At 41.4% G+C, this 19,522-nt stretch overlaps 1 protein-coding gene across 1 annotated transcript; it reads left to right on the forward strand.

Annotated features, from left to right (window-relative positions):
• The first annotated feature begins 8,247 nt into the window (after positions 1–8,247).
• Positions 8,248–16,842, forward strand: gjc4b (gap junction protein gamma 4b). Its single transcript, XM_049594421.1, has 3 exons — positions 8,248–8,477; positions 14,016–15,195; positions 15,304–16,842. The coding sequence occupies exons 2-3, from the start codon at positions 14,049–14,051 to the stop codon at positions 15,315–15,317; spliced, it is 1,161 nt and encodes a 386-aa protein (XP_049450378.1). The 5' UTR covers positions 8,248–8,477; positions 14,016–14,048; the 3' UTR covers positions 15,318–16,842.
• The last annotated feature ends 2,680 nt before the right edge of the window (positions 16,843–19,522 follow it).

Genomic DNA, 19,522 nt, shown 5'->3' on the forward strand with positions numbered 1-19,522 from the left:
AGTTTGTGTCAGAGCGTTTCAGGAGTCTCGAGACTGGCGTTCTGAAAGCGATTTCCACACTCTTCGACTTGCTACATTTGGCACCGCTGAACTGAATGTCATTATGGAGCACTTCCGCCCCGTCCTGGAGCCATGCAAGGACTTTGAATCTGAGGATGCAGCAAGGCGAGAGTGGCTTGACCTCAAGATCCTGGTTGCCTGTCACTACAGGCATCTTGATTCCCAGGTGAGTGATCCTCCAAGGGTTTCCTCCACATTAATAGCAACATTGTACTTATATAGCACATTTCCTACAAGTTGATTGCAGCACAGTGTGCTTAGGTCATACAAAGAATCCCAGTATAAAAACATGCCAGAAGAACAGACTTTCAACCCATTCTCTCAGGTGCTGTGGCAGCGGCTGATCCAGGGTGCCATCGGAAGAGCTGGCCAGTTCCAGCACATGCAGGTTGTAGCAGAGATCAGCCTTGTCCTCCCCATGAGCAGCTCCTGCTGCGAGCGTGGTTTCTCCTGCATGAAACGGGTGAAGTCGGACTGGAGGTCTCGTCTGGCCAATGACACTCTGAACAGCCTCATGCAAATCTCAATGCATGGCCCTCCTCATGAGGAATACAGCTCAGTGAGAGCAGTCACCAAATGGTGGAGTAGTGGCAGAAGGTCACGTAGACCACTGTACTGTGACTGAGGGTGTTGGTTGTCATCTTTAAGCTAAACAAATCTAGTCTGCTTTTCCCTATTTGTGTGGGCTAGGGTTAGTTAGTTGTAATTTAATTGCATTTATTTGGTTTATTTTATATGTTCTTGTCATTTTGTTCCAAGTAAAAACTACTGTACCAACAATGCAAAGCAGTAAAGGGTCTGAGATCTCTAGAAGGGAGAAGAAGTGTGAACAGAGATAGGACTGAGATCCCATTAGAGCTGAAGTGGACCAGAAAGTGATCTGAGTCCTCATACAGAGAAGTCATAATGTGAACATGAAGAAAACTGAGTTCTTTTTGCTTTGGTCCACTTCTTGGTTCACTTTAAAAGGACTGAGTTCAGTTCACTTAAAGGAAACTATATGTGAAAACACCCTGAGACCTGCCAGGCAGCTCTTTCATCCCCATGTTTGAAGGGAAATAAATATATTATTTTATCAACATAATGTATTGTGTTTTTATTAAATTATCAGTAAGTAACAACTCAAAATGTAAAAAAGATTTTTGGGAAAATTCGGGACGATTCGGGACGGTTCAAAATGTTTTTCGGGACGTTTCCGGGACGGTGGTGAAAAAAGTTAGTTTTAACCCCTGCTACCAGTGAATTTTAGAGCCAACAATGTTAGTGTTTAAAATTCAAACAATAACTAAATCAAAAATTTTAATCAAGTTACAACCCATTAAAATGCAATTTAAACGAGTGGTTGCAAATCTAAAAGTAATTACAATTTGATTTGACAGATGACTTACATTTTCTTGTAAACCATATAACAAAGCTTGCCTCTGACATTAACAAATAATTAAACTCAAACATAAGCCACCTGTCTTGTTAAGAAGACACACAGAAGCTGTTGTTCAGGCCAGAAAACCCGGGCCAGATGATAATCTCTGGGTCCCGCCATCACTACACCCAGCCCCCGATACCCTCACCACCACCATCTGCCACGGGGGTTGGGCCGTCTGTTTCCATGGTAACTCTGTACCCCTCCTCCCTATAAGCATGAGGTTTCTTTTGTGTGTCCCTCACACGTGCAGTCTGTTCCAAATGCACCCCATCCATACTCCTGAGGGGTGCTGGTGGTGATTGCATGACAGACTTGAGAGGTTTTGTAACAAGATCTGCACCAATAAATAACACAGAGAAGCATTTTTCCACTATCATACAATAAAACAAAGATGCTATTACAGATTAGGTGCTTACAGGAATTACAGCACAGGACAGACTCTTACTGGCTGTTAAGACATTCAAAAGAAGTAAGGAACATCACTGTTGAGTACATCAGTCCCCCTCCCCCATGCAAAATAAAGGTGACCTTGCAAATTAGGCCCACCCACCCCCTTTCACCCCTTTGCCTAGTCACCCTTTCCTCCTCTATGAACTGTCCCAGGCAGGGATAGGGAGGAAGAGCAAGCAGTAAACCAGCAAGGAAGAAGCAGTAAACCAGAAAGATTCAGAGGCCGCACTGAAGAAAGAATTCATCCACTTGCTGAAAGGCACTAAACCTAAAAGTAACCTCCCAACACATTTAAAAATGCTGAGATTTACAACTTTAGAAAACACACCAGCCTAACTTTATGACCCACAATCTTTACCTCTGTGGTTGAAATAATTTAATCTAATGCAATACTCTTTATATAATCTTGCTTTGAGTGCTGAAGGGGTTTGGAACATGCTTCTAGGTACAGCATAAACATCAGACTTTCAGTTGCGGGTGTGTGCCAGGGTTTAAAAAATAAGGGCTTCAAAAGATCTTTTTTTTCATTTCAAAGCCAATTTGTGGCCACAGTAATTACACTGACTTCATTTGGCATGCATGGAACAAACACCTCTGACTATTGTTTGGATGTATATGGACCTGTAGGTGTGATATACATCACCTCAGAATACAGCATGTTGAACAGTTTTATTCAGGTGTGAGTTCAGTGGTGTAGTATATACCCACCAATTAGCCAAAAAGCATTCCAAAAATAGGAGATTATACTGACTTTCTCCTTGGAAATGTATCCAGGCACCTAGTATTACACCCACTTTATCAGTTACCACCACTTCACCACTGGTTTCCTTTTGTGAGCTCATGTTTTCTTAACTCGTCTCTATCCCTGACAACAAGTCCAATCCCTCTGTATCTGTTATGATTCAGGGTTAAGTTAAACTGAGTCATTCTGATCTGAGGCAGAACCTTATTAGGCACTATTTGGGATACACAGATGGAAAGCATTAGCCTTGCTGGCAGGAAACTCAACTTCCCTGCTGTACTGTGAATTAAACTGTAACGATGCGGGCTAGGCTTTACTGCTGTGCCCGGTGAATAATTGCCAAAAACCTTACAGGTGCAGGTCGATTTGTGACCCATGTATGTATGGTTAAAGAAAGGGATAGCAAAGACACAGCCCAGAGGAGTGGACAAATGAATAATAAAAAACAGTTTCACAACTGACAGCCAGGCTGCAAAAGAAAGGAATTCCTCTCAGGCTCATTGAAAAGACACGACTGGTCATTTTTCTAAAGTCATCTTGGGTGGTTGCCAGGTTAAACTTGTGCTAATGCCATTTAATAAAATGAGTTGCGCCCTTGTGCATTTTCCTGGGTGTGTTGGCAGGGAGACACCCTCAAGAATGCAAGTTAAAAGATTAAAACCAGCAAGAGCATGCAGCAAGCATTTCTGCTAACTCAAACACAGTAATGTGGCTGTAGCTGAGCATTTGTGTGGGACATCTACTCTGCAAAGATGTTGTTAATATAGAGAGAAAGGGAATCCTGTCATAATGTGTTTGTAACATGGTGATGAGAACACACATCTCCTACAAAAGGAAGTTGAGGAAACACAATGTGTATTTTTTTCCATCTTCCTGACTCTCTCAAGCATTTCAGCTCTTTCTGCTGGCAAAAGAGCTGACGGCAATGGTCTGAAGAGGAACATTACAGCCATCCTAGCAGAACTTGCAAAAGCATTCAGGCACAACTTGTAGGGTGACTCTTTCATCAAAAGTGTGTGTGAGTGCTTTGGAAGGAAAGCAAATATCACAAGGGGATGATTCACAGTGTGTTGGGTTTTGAAGCAAACAAGAGGGCAAGTCTTGAGCAAAGCCCTTTCACCTCTTAGGAAATGGTGCAACTTCATATCTGTGGAGCTGTCACCGCAAAGAAAAATTGTCAGTTACTTAGCAGACATAAAGGGCAGCCAGTACAGACCCTCTTTCTGTGGTGAAACAGAGACGAAAGCAATATCGAGTGAAGCAATGACAAGCAAGTTATGTATAGGCCATATCCACACCAGTGTGGATGAATCATAAAATGCTATTCACGTTTTAAAAAACACTGACTCCCACATTGACACACCACAATAGGAGAATGTCCTCCATTGGGTAATCACAGGCCACTGGAGAAACCAGCTTTAAGCCAGATTGTATGTCCCACATCGGCATTGCCATGATGACCAGTTTTCGTGTCAAGTCCTCATCGCTGAAGAGCTGTTCTTCAACTTTACCTGCTTAGGGGGTGGTTTTTGAAAAGATCTGTTTTTGGTTTTGTCAGCTTAATATGGATGCAAGATGGAGAAAAACTGGTGGTGTGGGCAATGGCTTTCTTTCAACCCCTCCAACATTCTTGAAAAACTGCGTCAATATTTGTCATACAATGAATCCTAACATGAATGGCACCACTGTCGGTTGCAATGTGGCACTCCTGAGTAGCCTACCTTGTCATGAAAATAACACCATATGGATATGACTACACTGGGAGTAAATATGTCATGCCAAAATAAAGAGCTAAAATAAAGTAAGTTGGAACGTGATTCTAATTCAGAAACAGCCTTGGGTTCAAGAAGCTATTAAAGTACATTGACTGTAAAAGTGCACTCAGTAGAAAGCAGATCTACGCCAGGCGGCTGCCCAAGCTGATCACATTCACTCTAGACAATTTTTGTAATTTAAGCAGATGCACTGCAGCAAGTTTCCAAAGCTAATAAAAATACATGATTAGTCTATTTTTGTCAGAGCTACGGCGCGTGGCACAGAACAGATCTGATTTTTTTCTGCAAACAGGAACTGTAGGTGAAATATAGATACAATATAATTGTGCAGAAAGAAATCTTTGATCCATTTCAGTCATTACTAGACTTTTAACAGTATTAACTTTAAGGCTACAGCACAACAAAGTAGGAAATAACAATAATAAAAAATGGCCTGGCAAAATGCTCTGTTTCTGAAAAGCTCCCAGCATGAAGAGGACATATTAAAACCTTGTCGCAGCTCTGCCCAGTGGAATTGACCCTCCTGGCTTCCTTACAGTCAGCATGGCAGTGGAAAAAACAAAAACAGGGACTTTTCCATCTTGCATTGTGCCGAACTTTAGTGGATCATAACAAATCAGGTATGGCATTAATCTTCAGATGTTCAGACCAGACTTTTCCATGGATGTCAGCTCTTAAGCCTGGATGAAGGCTGAAATGTGGCCTGTATCAGACGAGGTAAGGCTTTATGTTTTTGGCTGAGCTGATTTCTGGAAGACTTGTGGTTAAGAAGAGTGAGGAGCCAGTAGTCACTGACGGTATAAAACAGTCAGTAAAATAGGTATTCCAACAATTGACAATCACCATAACTGTGAGAGATTTTCCTTGAGCAAACTGTCATACATGTGATCACAAAATATGAGGCTGGTTGGTCCAAGATTAGCTGTGGACACACACAATCCCACGCACATGCATACAAGCATGCACATACACTAGCAGACACATGATCTCCAGGCTTATGTCTGTTGGAGATAATGATGAGAAAAATGTCCTATCTAAATGCAGACTGTGGTATTTTACTCCTACGTGTTCATAAGTGAGTGTTGATGTTCATATTTATATATTAATTCTAGGATGTAAGAATCCCAACCAGCAACAAGACAGCTAGCTTACGCTCATGGTCTGAAGGGACCACAAGGCCGGGCTGCTCAGTCTCAAGATTATCTCCCTCTGTCATTTGGACTGTGGTTTACCAGGGCACCCCACATTACACCCTATGAATAAAAGCATGCTTGTGGTTCACAATAGAGCTCCGCTGCTCCCTGCGAAGGGGGAAGGGCATTGCATTCCTGTACTGACCTCATGTTTGCAGCAGATATTAAACAATATCTACTGCTTGTAATGCGCTTTCACCAGCCACTGCCAGTTATTTTTAAAAAGATGAGACAAAGTAACACCCGTCCCCGGTCGTTGCAGCCCATTCGCAACAAGCAATATGTGAAAGCAGAGTAGATCTGCTTTGTCTGCGTTTTTGCCCGGAGGTGGGTAAGCAATGAACACTGGCATTTCAAGAAATCCGGGCAAACAATGTGATCATTCAATTTGAGTGACTACCTCAGGAGACTGATGCTGACTGGATGCCTGCAATATTTAATCTGAGTAACCGCGCATATCTCATTTAAGTCACTTCTCTGGGGAAAGTGCAGCGTAAGCCTACTGGAAATTCAGTGCTTAAAGGAAATCTCACCTTTGATTGAGCGTAAGGCTAATACCATACTGCAGATGGTAGATGCTCCTTCGTTTTTTTTTTTTTCAGAATAGCAGGTCCACGTAGTGCTGAGTTAAGACAACTGACTGCTCTCTTTGTGATTCATGATCCTGCTGGTCCAGACCCCCTTGCAACCCAATTGCCAGAAAGAAATGTTGACATTGTACATTTTTGGAAACCACACATACATTATATTTGCACGTTATAATGTAACAGATATTTTGAAACTTTACATTTAAAATATGCTGTGGTTATCATGTGATTATAGGCTCAAAAACCACTTGGTTGTGGTTAGGAAAAGATAATGTTTTGTCTTGCAATATCTGGTTTTCATGCCACTATACCAGCAGTACAAAAAAAAACAACAAAAAAAACAAACAAAAAAAAACTGCTTGTGGTGGCATTCTTTGCACCGACAGGCCGCTACAAAATACCCACACTTGGAGCCTAAAAGGTAATGGAACGCACTGAGAGGATGCTACAAAACACCCACAACAGGTCTTTTTCATGAAAGACATTTCGATTTGTCACAGTAGGAGCAACACAGCAGTAAATGATGAAACTATTGATGGCTGAATTCCATTTAGCTGCCGTGATTTCAGGATCCTTGTGTCCTGCATGCTGGCTCACTCTCACTGGAACCCTTGCTACCAGAACCATTGTTAGTGTTGTTAGTAACATCTGTGCTTTTCGTACTATGACAAGTCAAGATGTCTGGTGAGAAAAAAGCCTACTGGAGTCTAAAAAGCTGATGGAAACACACCTAAAGTTTGCTACAAAACACCCACAATTGGTGCCGAAAAAGTGGAAGGAAACACTGACAGGTTGCTACAAAAACCCATGTTTAGAGCCTTAAAAGCTGATGCAAAGATACGGACAGGCCGCTACAAACACTCACGTTTGAAGCCTAAAAAGCTGATGGAAACACACTGACGGGTTGCTACAAAACACCCATGTGTAGAGCCTTAAAAGCTGACACAAAGATACAGACGACCCGCTGCAAACACCGACGTTTGAAGCCTAAAAAGCCGACGAAAACACAAGGACATGCAGGTCAATACAAAATCCCTACATTTGGAGCCTGAAAGCTGATGGAAACACAACAATGACTTGCTAAAACACAACCATTTTGGTTGTTTGTACAGTCTGCTGTGTTCTACAGCTTGGCAGCTGTCCTGTCTAGGTGACATGCAATCCACCATCCCCTCCACCTCCTGATGACAAATTTGGCTCATATACTATTACTTTAAAAATGCTGATATGATACATGTGAAATGTGCAAATGTAACATATTGCAAAAACACATAATACCAACATTTTATCCCAGCAACTGGAATGCCTCTCATCTCCTAATATGGAACATGCATCCTGTCTTAAAATAGCACTCCTTTGCCCTCCTGTGTCTAATATTAATGAACATTATTAAATGTAGGATGCAGCTTCAAAGAGATGCTAAGGGGGGGGGGGGGCTGAGGAAGCGCATGTGCTGCCCTCACCAAAGAAAGTGTGACATGGAGGAAGGGGCCTCATGATAGCAACAACTTCCGAACATCTGCATCAGCAGGAAGAGGGGTGCTCAGTATGAGCGGGCTGTATGTTGTTCCACATCCCCAACAGAAACAAAGGTTAGAGGATGATAGAGCTCCTGCCTGACAGACCACACAGAGTCTTGTGTGAGTGCTGCTATCTTCACCTGCTGCTCTCAGCTATATGGGCTGATGTAGATAATACATCTGCAGGTTCTAACATCAAGTACCATCAAAGGACTCCATTCTGTTGGTAACAATTAAAATACTTTCCATTGTTTGGGAATACTAAACAGTCTTTTTTTTATACAACTTTATTTTTTCCCACTAAATATATGGCATTTATTCTTTGCTTTCTGAGCCTCTCTGGTGCCACAGATTGCAGTGACTCCGAGTTATTCCCAGTCTCTGAGTCCAGGGTAAAGTTCTCGCGTAAGAGCAGGATTGCATCAGGAATGCTGGCAGTTGATCGTTTTCCTCCACTGTGCGCAGACAGGGGGTGGGGTGCCCGGCAGAAACTGGGAGGAGAAAAGAGGGGGGGATTTGGGAACAGTCTTTGTCCTCACCCCGCAGTACAACACACAACTGGAGAAGGACACAGGCTCTTCGCGGAAAAGGAAAAACTGGATGGCTCGATGTGAGAGCGGGAGAGCTTTCTTTTAACACAGAAAACCAAGGAAAAGCTCTCGAAATAAGCGACAACTTTAAGGAGCGGTCGGACGAAAACCAGAGGACCCAAAAATCACAACTGAAGGTAAGATAACACATAAACAAACCGTGGTCGCGCGGACGCGGCAACATCACCACGTAGCTTTTTAGCTTTTGCTAACAATAGTGTTTTAGCTCAAGTTATTTGTTTAAAACTTTAGCTCCGGAGGAACACCGAGTTGTTACTAACGCTTATAGTGTAATTTTAGAGGTTTAATAACCAGTTTTTACAAAGCCAGGGTCGGTAAATGTGTTGTTTTAACACTCATTTAAGTTCACACGCACAGGCTGGCAGGCAGGGCGCAGCGTTAATTAGCTTTAAAGCACAAATTGGTGGCATTGTGTGGGATTGCTGGTAATTGGCGACACCTTGGCGCAACATACGTTGTCATTAGCGCCAAACGCCAACATAATTGCACAACTATGCGGAACATTTGGGCAGTTTTATCAGGCGTCTTGACTTATGTCGACTGGATTTGGTGATGGAGGAACGCGCAGGGATCGTGTCCTGTTTTTTTCCCCCCTCTCTTGTTGCTCCCACCCGTCTTCAATATATATCATGGAGAGCAATCATAGTTAGAGTTTAAAGCACTACTAACACTACTACTTACTTTATCCAAAGTGTGGAGCAGTCGTGTACACGGTTAGCTTAGGCTAATTATCATTGATGTGTGGCTGTGTGAGCATGTGGAGCACCGTGGTGACGTTGTCCGGTTAGCCACGCGGAGGATTTTTTTTTATGCTCCGTGCACACTGAATTAATTTAGCTCTCCGTTTGTCTTTAAATAATTAGGCTGCTTTTATCAGAGCTTGGCCCACATCCTATTTTACTGTCTTTATTTACACACACATTTTGTTTACTCCAAACGCAGACTCAATTTATGAAATCATTTTTATGGTATTATGGCTCATGGACAGATTAGCTTGTTTTTCCACCAGTTTTACCATCACAATCCAGTGGAAGTCACTCCCCAGTTTGACTCATTCTGGTAATTTCTTCAGGCTTATTCCCCCCGAGGCTAAGGGCCTTCTAGCTTTGGGATAAGGGAGGGATAACCATGACTAGCCTCCCAGATGTGAGAGCCACAAAAGCCCCTCTGTTCTGCAGGGCTCGGCCAGTGCTCAAACTCTGCTGCTTTACTTTGCTCCTCAGAAACAGACTGTTTTCTGTCAAGTGCCACAGACAGGCTGCAGATAGGACATGGAAATGTAGTGATGTGAGTTGATTGACATTTTTTTCTGAATTCTTGTGTATCCGATTGAAACTGACTAGCATCTTTTTTGGAAATATTAACATTGAAGAAGCTCTTCAAAATTAAAGGGGATCAACACCCACTTTCAAATGTCATTCACAGGGTCTAAGACAGTTTTGCAAATATGAACAATTATCTCCCAAATCCAAAAACCAATAGGATAAAACTCAAATTTGTGATGTCATAGGGTGTAAAGTCGGTAGCTCCTCCATAGACAAGGAATTGGGAAAGATGTTCTCGGTCACACTGAAAGCACCCAGGGGAATATTCCGAGTATGCGAGTACATTTTCTTTTTCAGAACTGAGAACACTACAGTAGAATAAAGCTCATTTGGGTATAAAAAAGAAAACAGACTGGGTTCGTAAAATCAAGCTCTCCGGGGCAGCTCTAGACTATACTTGATGACATCACAAATTTGAGACTTACTTCCCTGGTTTCTGGCTGTGAAAGAGAGAAGCTCATGTTTACAAACACTGACTGAACTTTCCTAGTGACAGCTTTAAGCCTCATGTCATCACCAGGCACCTCATCTGGGGAAGTTAATCCTTGTAACTATACTGTTTACAGTCGATCAGGTGACAAGCCACCTGAGGCATGGCAATAACATATTGGGATCCTTAATAAAGTGCTGTTCCCTCTAGGTTTAAATTGTTTAATATGCAATAGTCATCAATACATCCACTAGACAAACACATTGGTATGTAAAGAAATTCAGTATGTTTTCGGTAATACGTAAGTCGATCCTCATCAAAACATATCAACAACGCTATTTTGCATGTCAAAATAATGATCAGCTAATGCATTTTCTAAAGCACTCTTCAACGGACAAGTATCAATATTGGGATCAGTCTCCCAAATCCAGTGTTGGTTGGGTTGTAGGCAAGTGGCCAAATTGAAATTGCTTGGATGAGATGCATCTGTAGCCACTTAAAAGTAATTTATTGTCCGGTTTGGTTAAGTGGATACTTTTGAGATCAACACAGTGCAGACAAACTATGCTGTTTATTTAGGTCAGCCATTTATGAAACATGAGACAGCTTAGCTTCTTATCCACCGCTGTGCTGTTACATGACACTACACAAATGTTGTTATGGTCAGGTGTGAACAGACTCTGTTTGCATTTTCAGTAAGAAAGGTAACAGTTTTCTACCAGGATCAGTGAGACAGAATAATAGCACATAAACAAAAATTCCAATTCATTTTAAAATTACAAAAAATGCAACATTTTCATTTAAAGAGTGACAGACTTAGTTAAGAGTTAAAGTTTAAGATTAGCTTCCTCTGTACAGGTTTTTTTATAACAAATTTGACACACACTCTCCCACACATGCTTGCACGTGAGGCAGTGGTTTTCCTAGGATGTCAGCTCTGACAGTAGCTCGAGGCAACTCATAACCGTTAACCTACATTACAAGCAGCGAAGTGTGTTGTTGATTTTTATTCCTTGCACGTCTCTTGCAGCCTTACAGAAGAGCAATGTGGTTAACATTCTAGGTCATTTGAGGGCCACTGAGTTGGTAGAATATAGCTGATAAAACAAAGCTTTGTGGGCACCCATGAACTTTAATTTCCCTTTATAATTGAGTTGAGTTGGTGCCAGATATTCCACTGTATGCATTTTCAGGTTGAAACCACACACCTCTTCTGAATAGAGGGTTTTGTCTGTTGTCTTGGCGTTGAAACCTCGCCCTAAAGTTGACATACTTCAGGTGTAACTGCAGGATGCAGTAGCATGCAGGCGACACTGCAGAAAGCCGCAGATGAAGGATAATGACAAAGGTAGTCTTTGTGAACAGTAAATAGACAAACATCATAAAAGCAGTGAATAAACAAACCGCATGGGGCATTTGTAGAGGATTAGAAGACAGCAGGACCTCACGTGCAATCTGTGGATGCCTTCTTGCCTTCCCTCTGTGTGTGTCTTTCACATGTAAACACAGATTACAATCTGAATGTAAACTTTTAATCGCCGCAGACTAAAAATCAATGATCACTTCAGAGAATCTGATGGAGAAGCCACAGGGTCATTCATGAAAGTGAGTTCTCATTCAAGTCTCTCTAGCTGGCCATTCATCAGATTGTGCTTAGTGCCTGAGTTGCTGCTGCACAATGGAAGCTTGTTATTCTTTATTCCAACTCTTTATTTATCTAAGGATAGTTTCCTCTGAACTTAACATCAACTGTCACATTCATACAGACAGTACTCCCTTTCACATGTGGGACTCGCCCAATATAAACTGTTCTTAGTAAGGGGAAGTACATAGAGATGCGTGATGGGGCCAAAATATTCAGTCATGGTATATGTAATTTTATTACCTTTTAAAAAATGAGCTGTTTATATGTACATACGGAGCAGGTCCTTGTCTACGGAGTCGGCTATGTTTTTTCTGCAGTAGCCCAGTACAGACAAATCAAACAATGGCTCTAGATGGGGCCATTAATGTCAGCCATCATAGTTCTCCTACACGTTTGGCACATGGAGACGTTTCAGTGGATTGTAATCTGCAGCTGCTAGACGCCACTAAATCCTACAGACCAGACCTTTAGGCTTCCTGTGAACAATAATGTAAAGTGTTACAGGTCTCTGTATTATAACTTCACTTTACTTCTCTATGTCTGCCCAAAACATGTTACCTTTCAAGCAGTTGGATTTGTGAGATCATGCATGTAAAAATCCAGTTTAAGACTGCCCAGAATAGCTCACAAGTAGAAATCTCCACCTGTAGACACATTTATATAGTCTTACATATACTGTCATAGGGTTATTTATCACATTTCGAAGAAGTGGAAGTGCAGATCTAAAAGAAATCATTAGTCTTTGGAATCTTTTTTCTTATTTTACTAAATTGAAAAACAACTATACAGCTCTGCATCCACAGGTATTATGGAGCCCAACTCTGTGCCTTGTGTATCAAGATTGCTGGTCCTGTTGATTGTATTTAAATCACAAAGACATCCACTCCACTTGAATGGCCATCTAAACCAGTACAGGTCTTTATTTTCACGATGTGGTTAACAGTTTAAAACATACTCGTAACCCTGCCGAATGTGTATTGGAATTTATTTTCATGTTTGGTACTCTGTCATTGACAGTTTATGATCAAATCAGTTATCTATTTGCATCTCTTATGAAGATCCAGCTAGTTTTGTTTCTTTATTCTGATTATAACTAATAATAATTTGGCTTACGACACAATTGAGAATTTAAAGAATTAAACTTTTTACATTTAGAACAATAGTCTGCCTTTGCAGATTTTATCCATTGCCCTTAAAGCTTTGTGTGACCTTAGAGTCTATTTTGTATATAGATAAAGATAAAGTTAATTCAGGTTTTAGATCTCTATCCCTGCCCTAAGGTACTGTTGGTCAGACAGGGATATTAAGAGATCAAAAGATGCTACCACACTGCTGTAAGAAAAAAAATTTTTGGAACCTAAAATACATGCATTTCTCATCAGCTACTTAGTACCAGCTTGATAATCTGTGAGTTTGGCTACTACAGAGTTTGACAAGAATCCACATTCCAAGATTTGGGATTTGACACACTTTAGATTGCTCCTAACCCTGGTTAAGGGTTAAAAAAACACCATGAACAGGCCTGAAAGCAGATAGTTTGCTAGTCTATAGCAACATGCAACAATTAAAGATGTAAAAGTGGTGAAGGGGGTCCGAAACCCACAAACACTGTTGTAGCTCACCTTCCTGATACAAGCCTGGTAGTTTTATAGTAGTGGATAATTACTCAGCAGAAGTTGTTATGAGCTTGGTCACAGATGGTGTGAAACCACAGGAGCTCTTCATTGCCTCCTTTGTGTTTTTATTAACAGCTCTTGACACTGTTTTGGCAATCTTAGTCAGATTATTAAACCATGACTAGACATCGCGCACGTTTGGTCACAACTTGAATGCCTTGTCACTGAACACCAGAGCTCATAACTTTTTAATTTCATCAGTGTGATGTGCCTCAAGCTGTTCACATGATTTCATTTAGTCTTTAGATAACAGTTAGTTCATGTTTGCTTGATTTGGTAATGGCATCTACAGAGTCCCCAGGGATCCCTGCCTGAGCATGCCTTAGTTTTTTTTTTTTTTTTTTTTTTTTTTAAATAGCATTGATGGCTGGTTTGGGACATCTCAGGGTCTTACTAGTGAAACAATAGCTCCACCATGTGGCGTAAAAACATAAGGAGTTGTTAAATACTATCATTAATAATAAAACATAATTAAGTTGATTGTATTACCTTCACATATTGTATTTCACACTCAATTTCCACTTTATTTTCATTTAAGAATGACATCTGAATACACTGTTTTCGTCTCTTCTGCACAGGTTTGAGAGATTCCCTCCTGTTCCAGAGGCAAAATGAGCTGGAGCTTCCTTACGCGCCTGTTGGACGAGATTTCCAACCACTCCACCTTTGTGGGCAAAATCTGGCTCACCCTACTTATTGTCTTTCGCATTGTGCTCACGGCTGTTGGGGGCGAGTCAATCTACTATGATGAACAGAGTAAATTTGTGTGTAACACGCAGCAACCTGGTTGTGAGAACGTGTGCTACGACGCGTTCGCACCGCTGTCACACATTCGCTTCTGGGTGTTTCAGGTGATCATGATCACCACGCCCACCATCATGTACCTTGGCTTTGCCATGCATAAGATTGCCCGCATGGAGGATGATGACTACCGGCCCCGGGGCAGAAAGAGGATGCCGATAGTGAGCCGTGGTGCCAACCGAGACTACGAGGAAGCGGAGGATAATGGGGAGGAGGACCCCATGATCCTGGAGGAGATCGAGCCAGAAAAAGAAAAGGAGGTGGCAGAGAAGCCCAGCAAAAAGCACGATGGGCGCCGTCGCATCAAGCGCGATGGCCTGATGAAAGTCTACGTGTTTCAGCTGCTGTCACGTGCTATCTTTGAGGCCTCGTTCCTGTTTGGACAGTACGTCCTTTATGGGCTGGAGGTGGTACCATCGTATGTATGCACGCGCTCTCCTTGCCCCCATACAGTGGATTGCTTCGTCTCACGCCCCACAGAGAAAACTATCTTCCTGCTCATTATGTATGCTGTCAGCTCCTTGTGTCTCCTCTTTACCGTGCTTGAGATCCTTCACCTCGGCATCAGCGGTATTCGGGACTGCTTTTGTGCACCACGGCCTCGACCTCCCACTCCCCGCCACCCAGCTCTGTCCAGCCAGAGGTCCTCCATCTGCCGCCAGCCATCAGCACCACCAGGCTACCACACAGCTCTGAAGAAGGACCCAACAGGAAAGTTGGGCTTCAGGGATAACCTGGGAGATTCAGGTCGCGAGTCGTTCGGGGACGAGGCTTCATCGCGGGAGCTGGAGAGGCTGCGGAGACATCTAAAACTGGCTCAGCAGCATCTAGACATGGCTTACCAAAATGAAGAAAGCAGTCCGTCACGCAGCAGTAGCCCAGAGTCCAACGGCACTGCAGCTGAGCAGAACAGACTAAACTTTGCCCAGGAAAAGCAGAGCAGTACATGCGAGAAAGGTGAGGCTTCAAATCTTTTCATTCTTCAGTGTATTGTGATTTTTATCTTTATTTTGTAAAGGCAATCAATACAAACTGCTGACTCCAACACCCTCTCTCTGTTCACAGGTCTCCGTGCATAGGTGCTGATCAGGCCAGCTGACACTGTAGACTTAGATTTACATCAGGATCAGTGAGAGGATGTAAGGGAATCAGAGAGAGTGTGTGTGTGTGTGTGTGTATGTGTGTATGTATGTATGTATGTATGTATGTATGTGTGTGTGTGTGTGTGTGTGTGTGTGTATGTGTGTGACAAAAACTTGCTTGAGGTGGATGAAGTCAGCCCAAGCCTTCCAGTGTTACGGCCATCTGTGGTCGGGCATCGAGTCAAATGAGGAGGAGAGCGGTCGTCTCAACCCAGCAATACTTGAGACGGCTGTCTGAAGATCCAAAGTGCTTACAAACTACCGTCATGCAGCAAGAACGGTTAAGGTTGTGCTTCTCCCTCAGGGCAGCTATTCTTTTTTTAATATTTTTATTTTGAGACTTAGAGCTGTTAGTCATTTTTAAGAGTTTGTCCTCTGGAAGTTCACAGTGAATGCATCTCAAATTTGCCTTAGACCTAAACTGGAACTCTGTGTTTTTGGCATTTTGTTAAGCAGTGGCCAAGCCAGTTGTAGTGCAAAAAACATGTTGAAACTGTAAGTGAGGAAGTGAGTGAGTGAGATGCAAAAGGAAGGTCAATGGACAAGGCACCACTCGTTAAAGATAGGTACTGGAGTTATTGTCATGCTGATGAAGACGTTTTGAAGAGTTCATTTCATACAAAGGTTTCTCTCAAGTGTGTCACATACACTTTTAAAAATGGTTTCGATAATGTTGGCGCTGCACCAGTCAACATTCCCAAGCCTGGTGCTTTGATGGTAACTGAAACACACTTGGGGTGCCTCTGTCCAAAGGAATAAACGAACCTGGGTAATGCTTGAAAAACATTTAACTCTTGATATTGTCTTGTATTGTTTAAAACGTGTATTTGATACTGTTCTTTATTTTTGTATTAGTTTTTGAGTATTGTGGTGTTGAAAAGAGGCTCTTGTCACTGTGCCAGGTATTTCATTTGAAAAGAATCACATTCACTGCTGTCTTAGTTCCCTTAAGCTTGTCCACGGACCAGTGCAGTCTGAAAATAGTTGGTTACAATTTGTGTTCAGCTGCAACAGTTTTCTTTAATAACTACATTTTAAAAAAAATTGAGTAACCTGCATCTATATTATTTACACATTGTCTCTGACCAGCAAACGTTCCCTTTGTACTTCCAAACCCGGATTTGATTTAAGCAGTTAGTTAAAGAAGGGAAAATGCTGTCATGTTCATGTTCCATGTTTGAAAGTGCTGATTTTTGGATAAGTGTTATCACTGTTCAAAGTGAGGGTTGTAAACAATGTAATCATTTCAATGTGAATTCAATGCCTTGAACGTGCTCTTCTAAGATGCCATCTTTTGTATTCTGAATCATACCCACAGTGCCATTAGTGCCGACTCAAATATTGTCATCTCAAGTTATTTTTGAACAATGCTTTTTGTACTTTTATACTTTTTGTATTGATAGTACTTCGTGGTTAGTTTTTAAAATAAATTTTTCAACAAAGTCGAACCGAGCTTTTCAAATGTCTCAGTCTGGTTTTATTGCTGTCTTAAAATATTAATATATAATAGTTAATCTGTTTGATTGTTTGAGTGTGACATCACCTGACCTGGTGGGCAAAGTAAGCCAATGGCTAATACCTAATTATACAGAAAACATTTGTTATATTTGGGGAGATAAAAGTTGAAAGCCAGGGTGAACATCTTCATTTCATCTACAGTTTGAAACTGGTTCAGTTAAACTGGTAGTATAAATGGTTTAAAACAGCTGCGTGTCAAGTTAATGAGGATAAATGAGGATCTGTTTAGTGATTTAAAGAGTGTCACATAGTGCTTTGTTTATTGAGTTCAACTACATTGAAATTTTTCAATTAAAAGGGTTCCCACAGTCATTAAGTTTCCAGAACAGCTAAAAAATTTGATTTTTTTTCTCCATGGCTGGAAATGCTTTGGAATTTATGTAATATTTAGCTAAAGTTTTGAATGTACATTGCTTAAGATATGTTCATAAAACTCCTAAAACATGTCTAACATTACACAAAATACGTTCCTTGTATTAATTTAAAGTCTAGTGTGCTGCGTGCCATTTGAAACCTCCCTAGTAATCACTTTGTACACAGACCAGAGCTGGCAAAGCGTTGTCACCAAGGCCAAGCCCCCTTTTGGGGAAAAGGATCCTGAATATCAGAAGAGAAACAGGAGAATGCTGAAATCCTGTTGTGTTTCGGGTACACCAAGGCTTTCTCACTGAGATCTGAAGCGCACAAAATTCGGGAATAGGCACTGTTGGTATGGTAAATGGCCAAGTGATGCTGGTGAAAGTAATGATGGATGGCTAACATTAGTTTGAGTGGGAAACAATTAATAAAGAATAAATAAAAGCATACAAATGTAAAAAATATCAATTGAACATGTCAAATTGCAGACATCTTTAGGACATTTAGTTTTCTATCCTCCAAAAAGGGGCTCTCCCTTGATGTTTTGCTGTATGTGCTGGTCTGTTACGCAGCTAGTAAGTAAAGTTATGCCCTAGCAGTTTTCTCATCTCATCTGCAAATGCCTGGGAAATGCATGTTTGATAATGTATGGCTGTATCTCTGTGTAGGTCTACCCATTTTAAACCCCTTATATAAGGTCATGGAAATGGGGTGAAATATTATGGAAAATAATCAAAAGTTATGAAGATTGTTGGTAAAAATGTGTGGGAACCCTGAATAAACAGTGACCATTAAGATTAAGTTCTGAGGGAAATGTTCAAAAATGCCACTAAAACAATGTATCAGGTTAGCTGCACTTTTGACTGTAGTTTTAATCAGATGACACGTTTATATAAATTAATATAATATTGCAGTACTGCATTATCAATATATAAAATATAGTACTTTACACCAAAATTATAGTAGGGATCGCTCATACGACACATTGTTATTTTAATGAGACAAATGCCACTTGTACTCAACAATGAACTGATTCGATTTTGGCGGTCAAAGGTCAAGGTCACTGTGACCTTACAAAACAGGTTTATGGCTGTATCTCAAGAACTGATATGCTAATTCAGACAAAATGTGACACCACTGTCTAATAGGGTATAATGATGAAATGATGATATATGCAAAAGGTCAAAGGTCAGCTTCACTGTGACATCATAATGTTTTGCAAAAACATTACTTGACAACATATCTGGAACAGAAGGGGAGACATTTGATACTGAATTGGTGACTCTAATCTTGGGTGCCCACCTTGAAACTTTGTATAAATCCTCTGTGCTGCTGGGGAGAAGATGTGTGTGAAGCATCCATAGACATGGATGTAAACTCTTAAGTGCAACTTGACTGGTGCACAGAGGCCGGTTTGTTCAGGCAGACCTGAACAAACCGGGTCTCTGGTACAGATCAGGGAATGACAGGTCAGAAGCTGTAGTGTGCAGCACGATGAATTTCAAACCTACAGTGACCTCTAGTGGCATTGGCTGATCCCTACAATGCTGATGCTGAAACCACAGATGCAGCTAAGACAGCATCTTCTCAGGACACAGAAATGAGGATTAGGAGGCCATGTGATTTTGCTCCAGGTCAAATTTCTTAAACCACAGCTAAGCTAAACACAGAGCTGCATCCCCCAAATGTTTAACTAAAGGTTGTTTTTTTCCAGACTTATGACAATAGGAAATACATGGTATTATTGAGTAACAGAGCAGATGTCAGGCTTCTGCAACCCAGTGTTTCATGCATGGTGCAATAACTTTTGTTTCACAATGCAAGTGCAGATAATTATGCCATATTCTTAAGGACACAGTGGCTAACAGCACTTGTCATTAAAGAGTGTCTAAAGACAATTTGTCAATTTCTGTCCTAAACTCTGAACACTTGTGCTGCACTCTGTAGAATACATGGATGATGAGAAGGGACTATTATATTTAATACTGATGGATCTGAGGACAAATTATGAAATATTTCAGTTGAAACTATTAGGCCCAGAGTGTCATGCAATAGTGATTGGATGAAGTTTAATATTTAGCTTGATCAAAGTGGAGGGCTAGCTCACTGGTTTGAGTGTTGGCCTGCTGCTGTAACCAGAAAATGTCTGGTATTTTTCCCTCATAAATGACTTTTTTGTGTTTCACTTTCTCATACAGGAAGTAGTGCTACCACAAATGAAGGGCAGACCTTGTGGGTGTCGGTGTGGTTTCACATACAGTTACAGG

Source organism: Epinephelus fuscoguttatus, linkage group LG13 (genome assembly GCF_011397635.1).
Source record: "Epinephelus fuscoguttatus linkage group LG13, E.fuscoguttatus.final_Chr_v1".
In the NCBI taxonomy this organism is placed as follows: Eukaryota; Metazoa; Chordata; class Actinopteri; order Perciformes; family Serranidae; genus Epinephelus; species Epinephelus fuscoguttatus.

Excerpts from the sequence above, each read along its gene's own strand:
- gjc4b (XM_049594421.1), top strand. The coding sequence starts at position 14,049 with ATGAGCTGGAGCTTCCTTACGCGCCTGTTGGACGAGATTTCCAACCAC.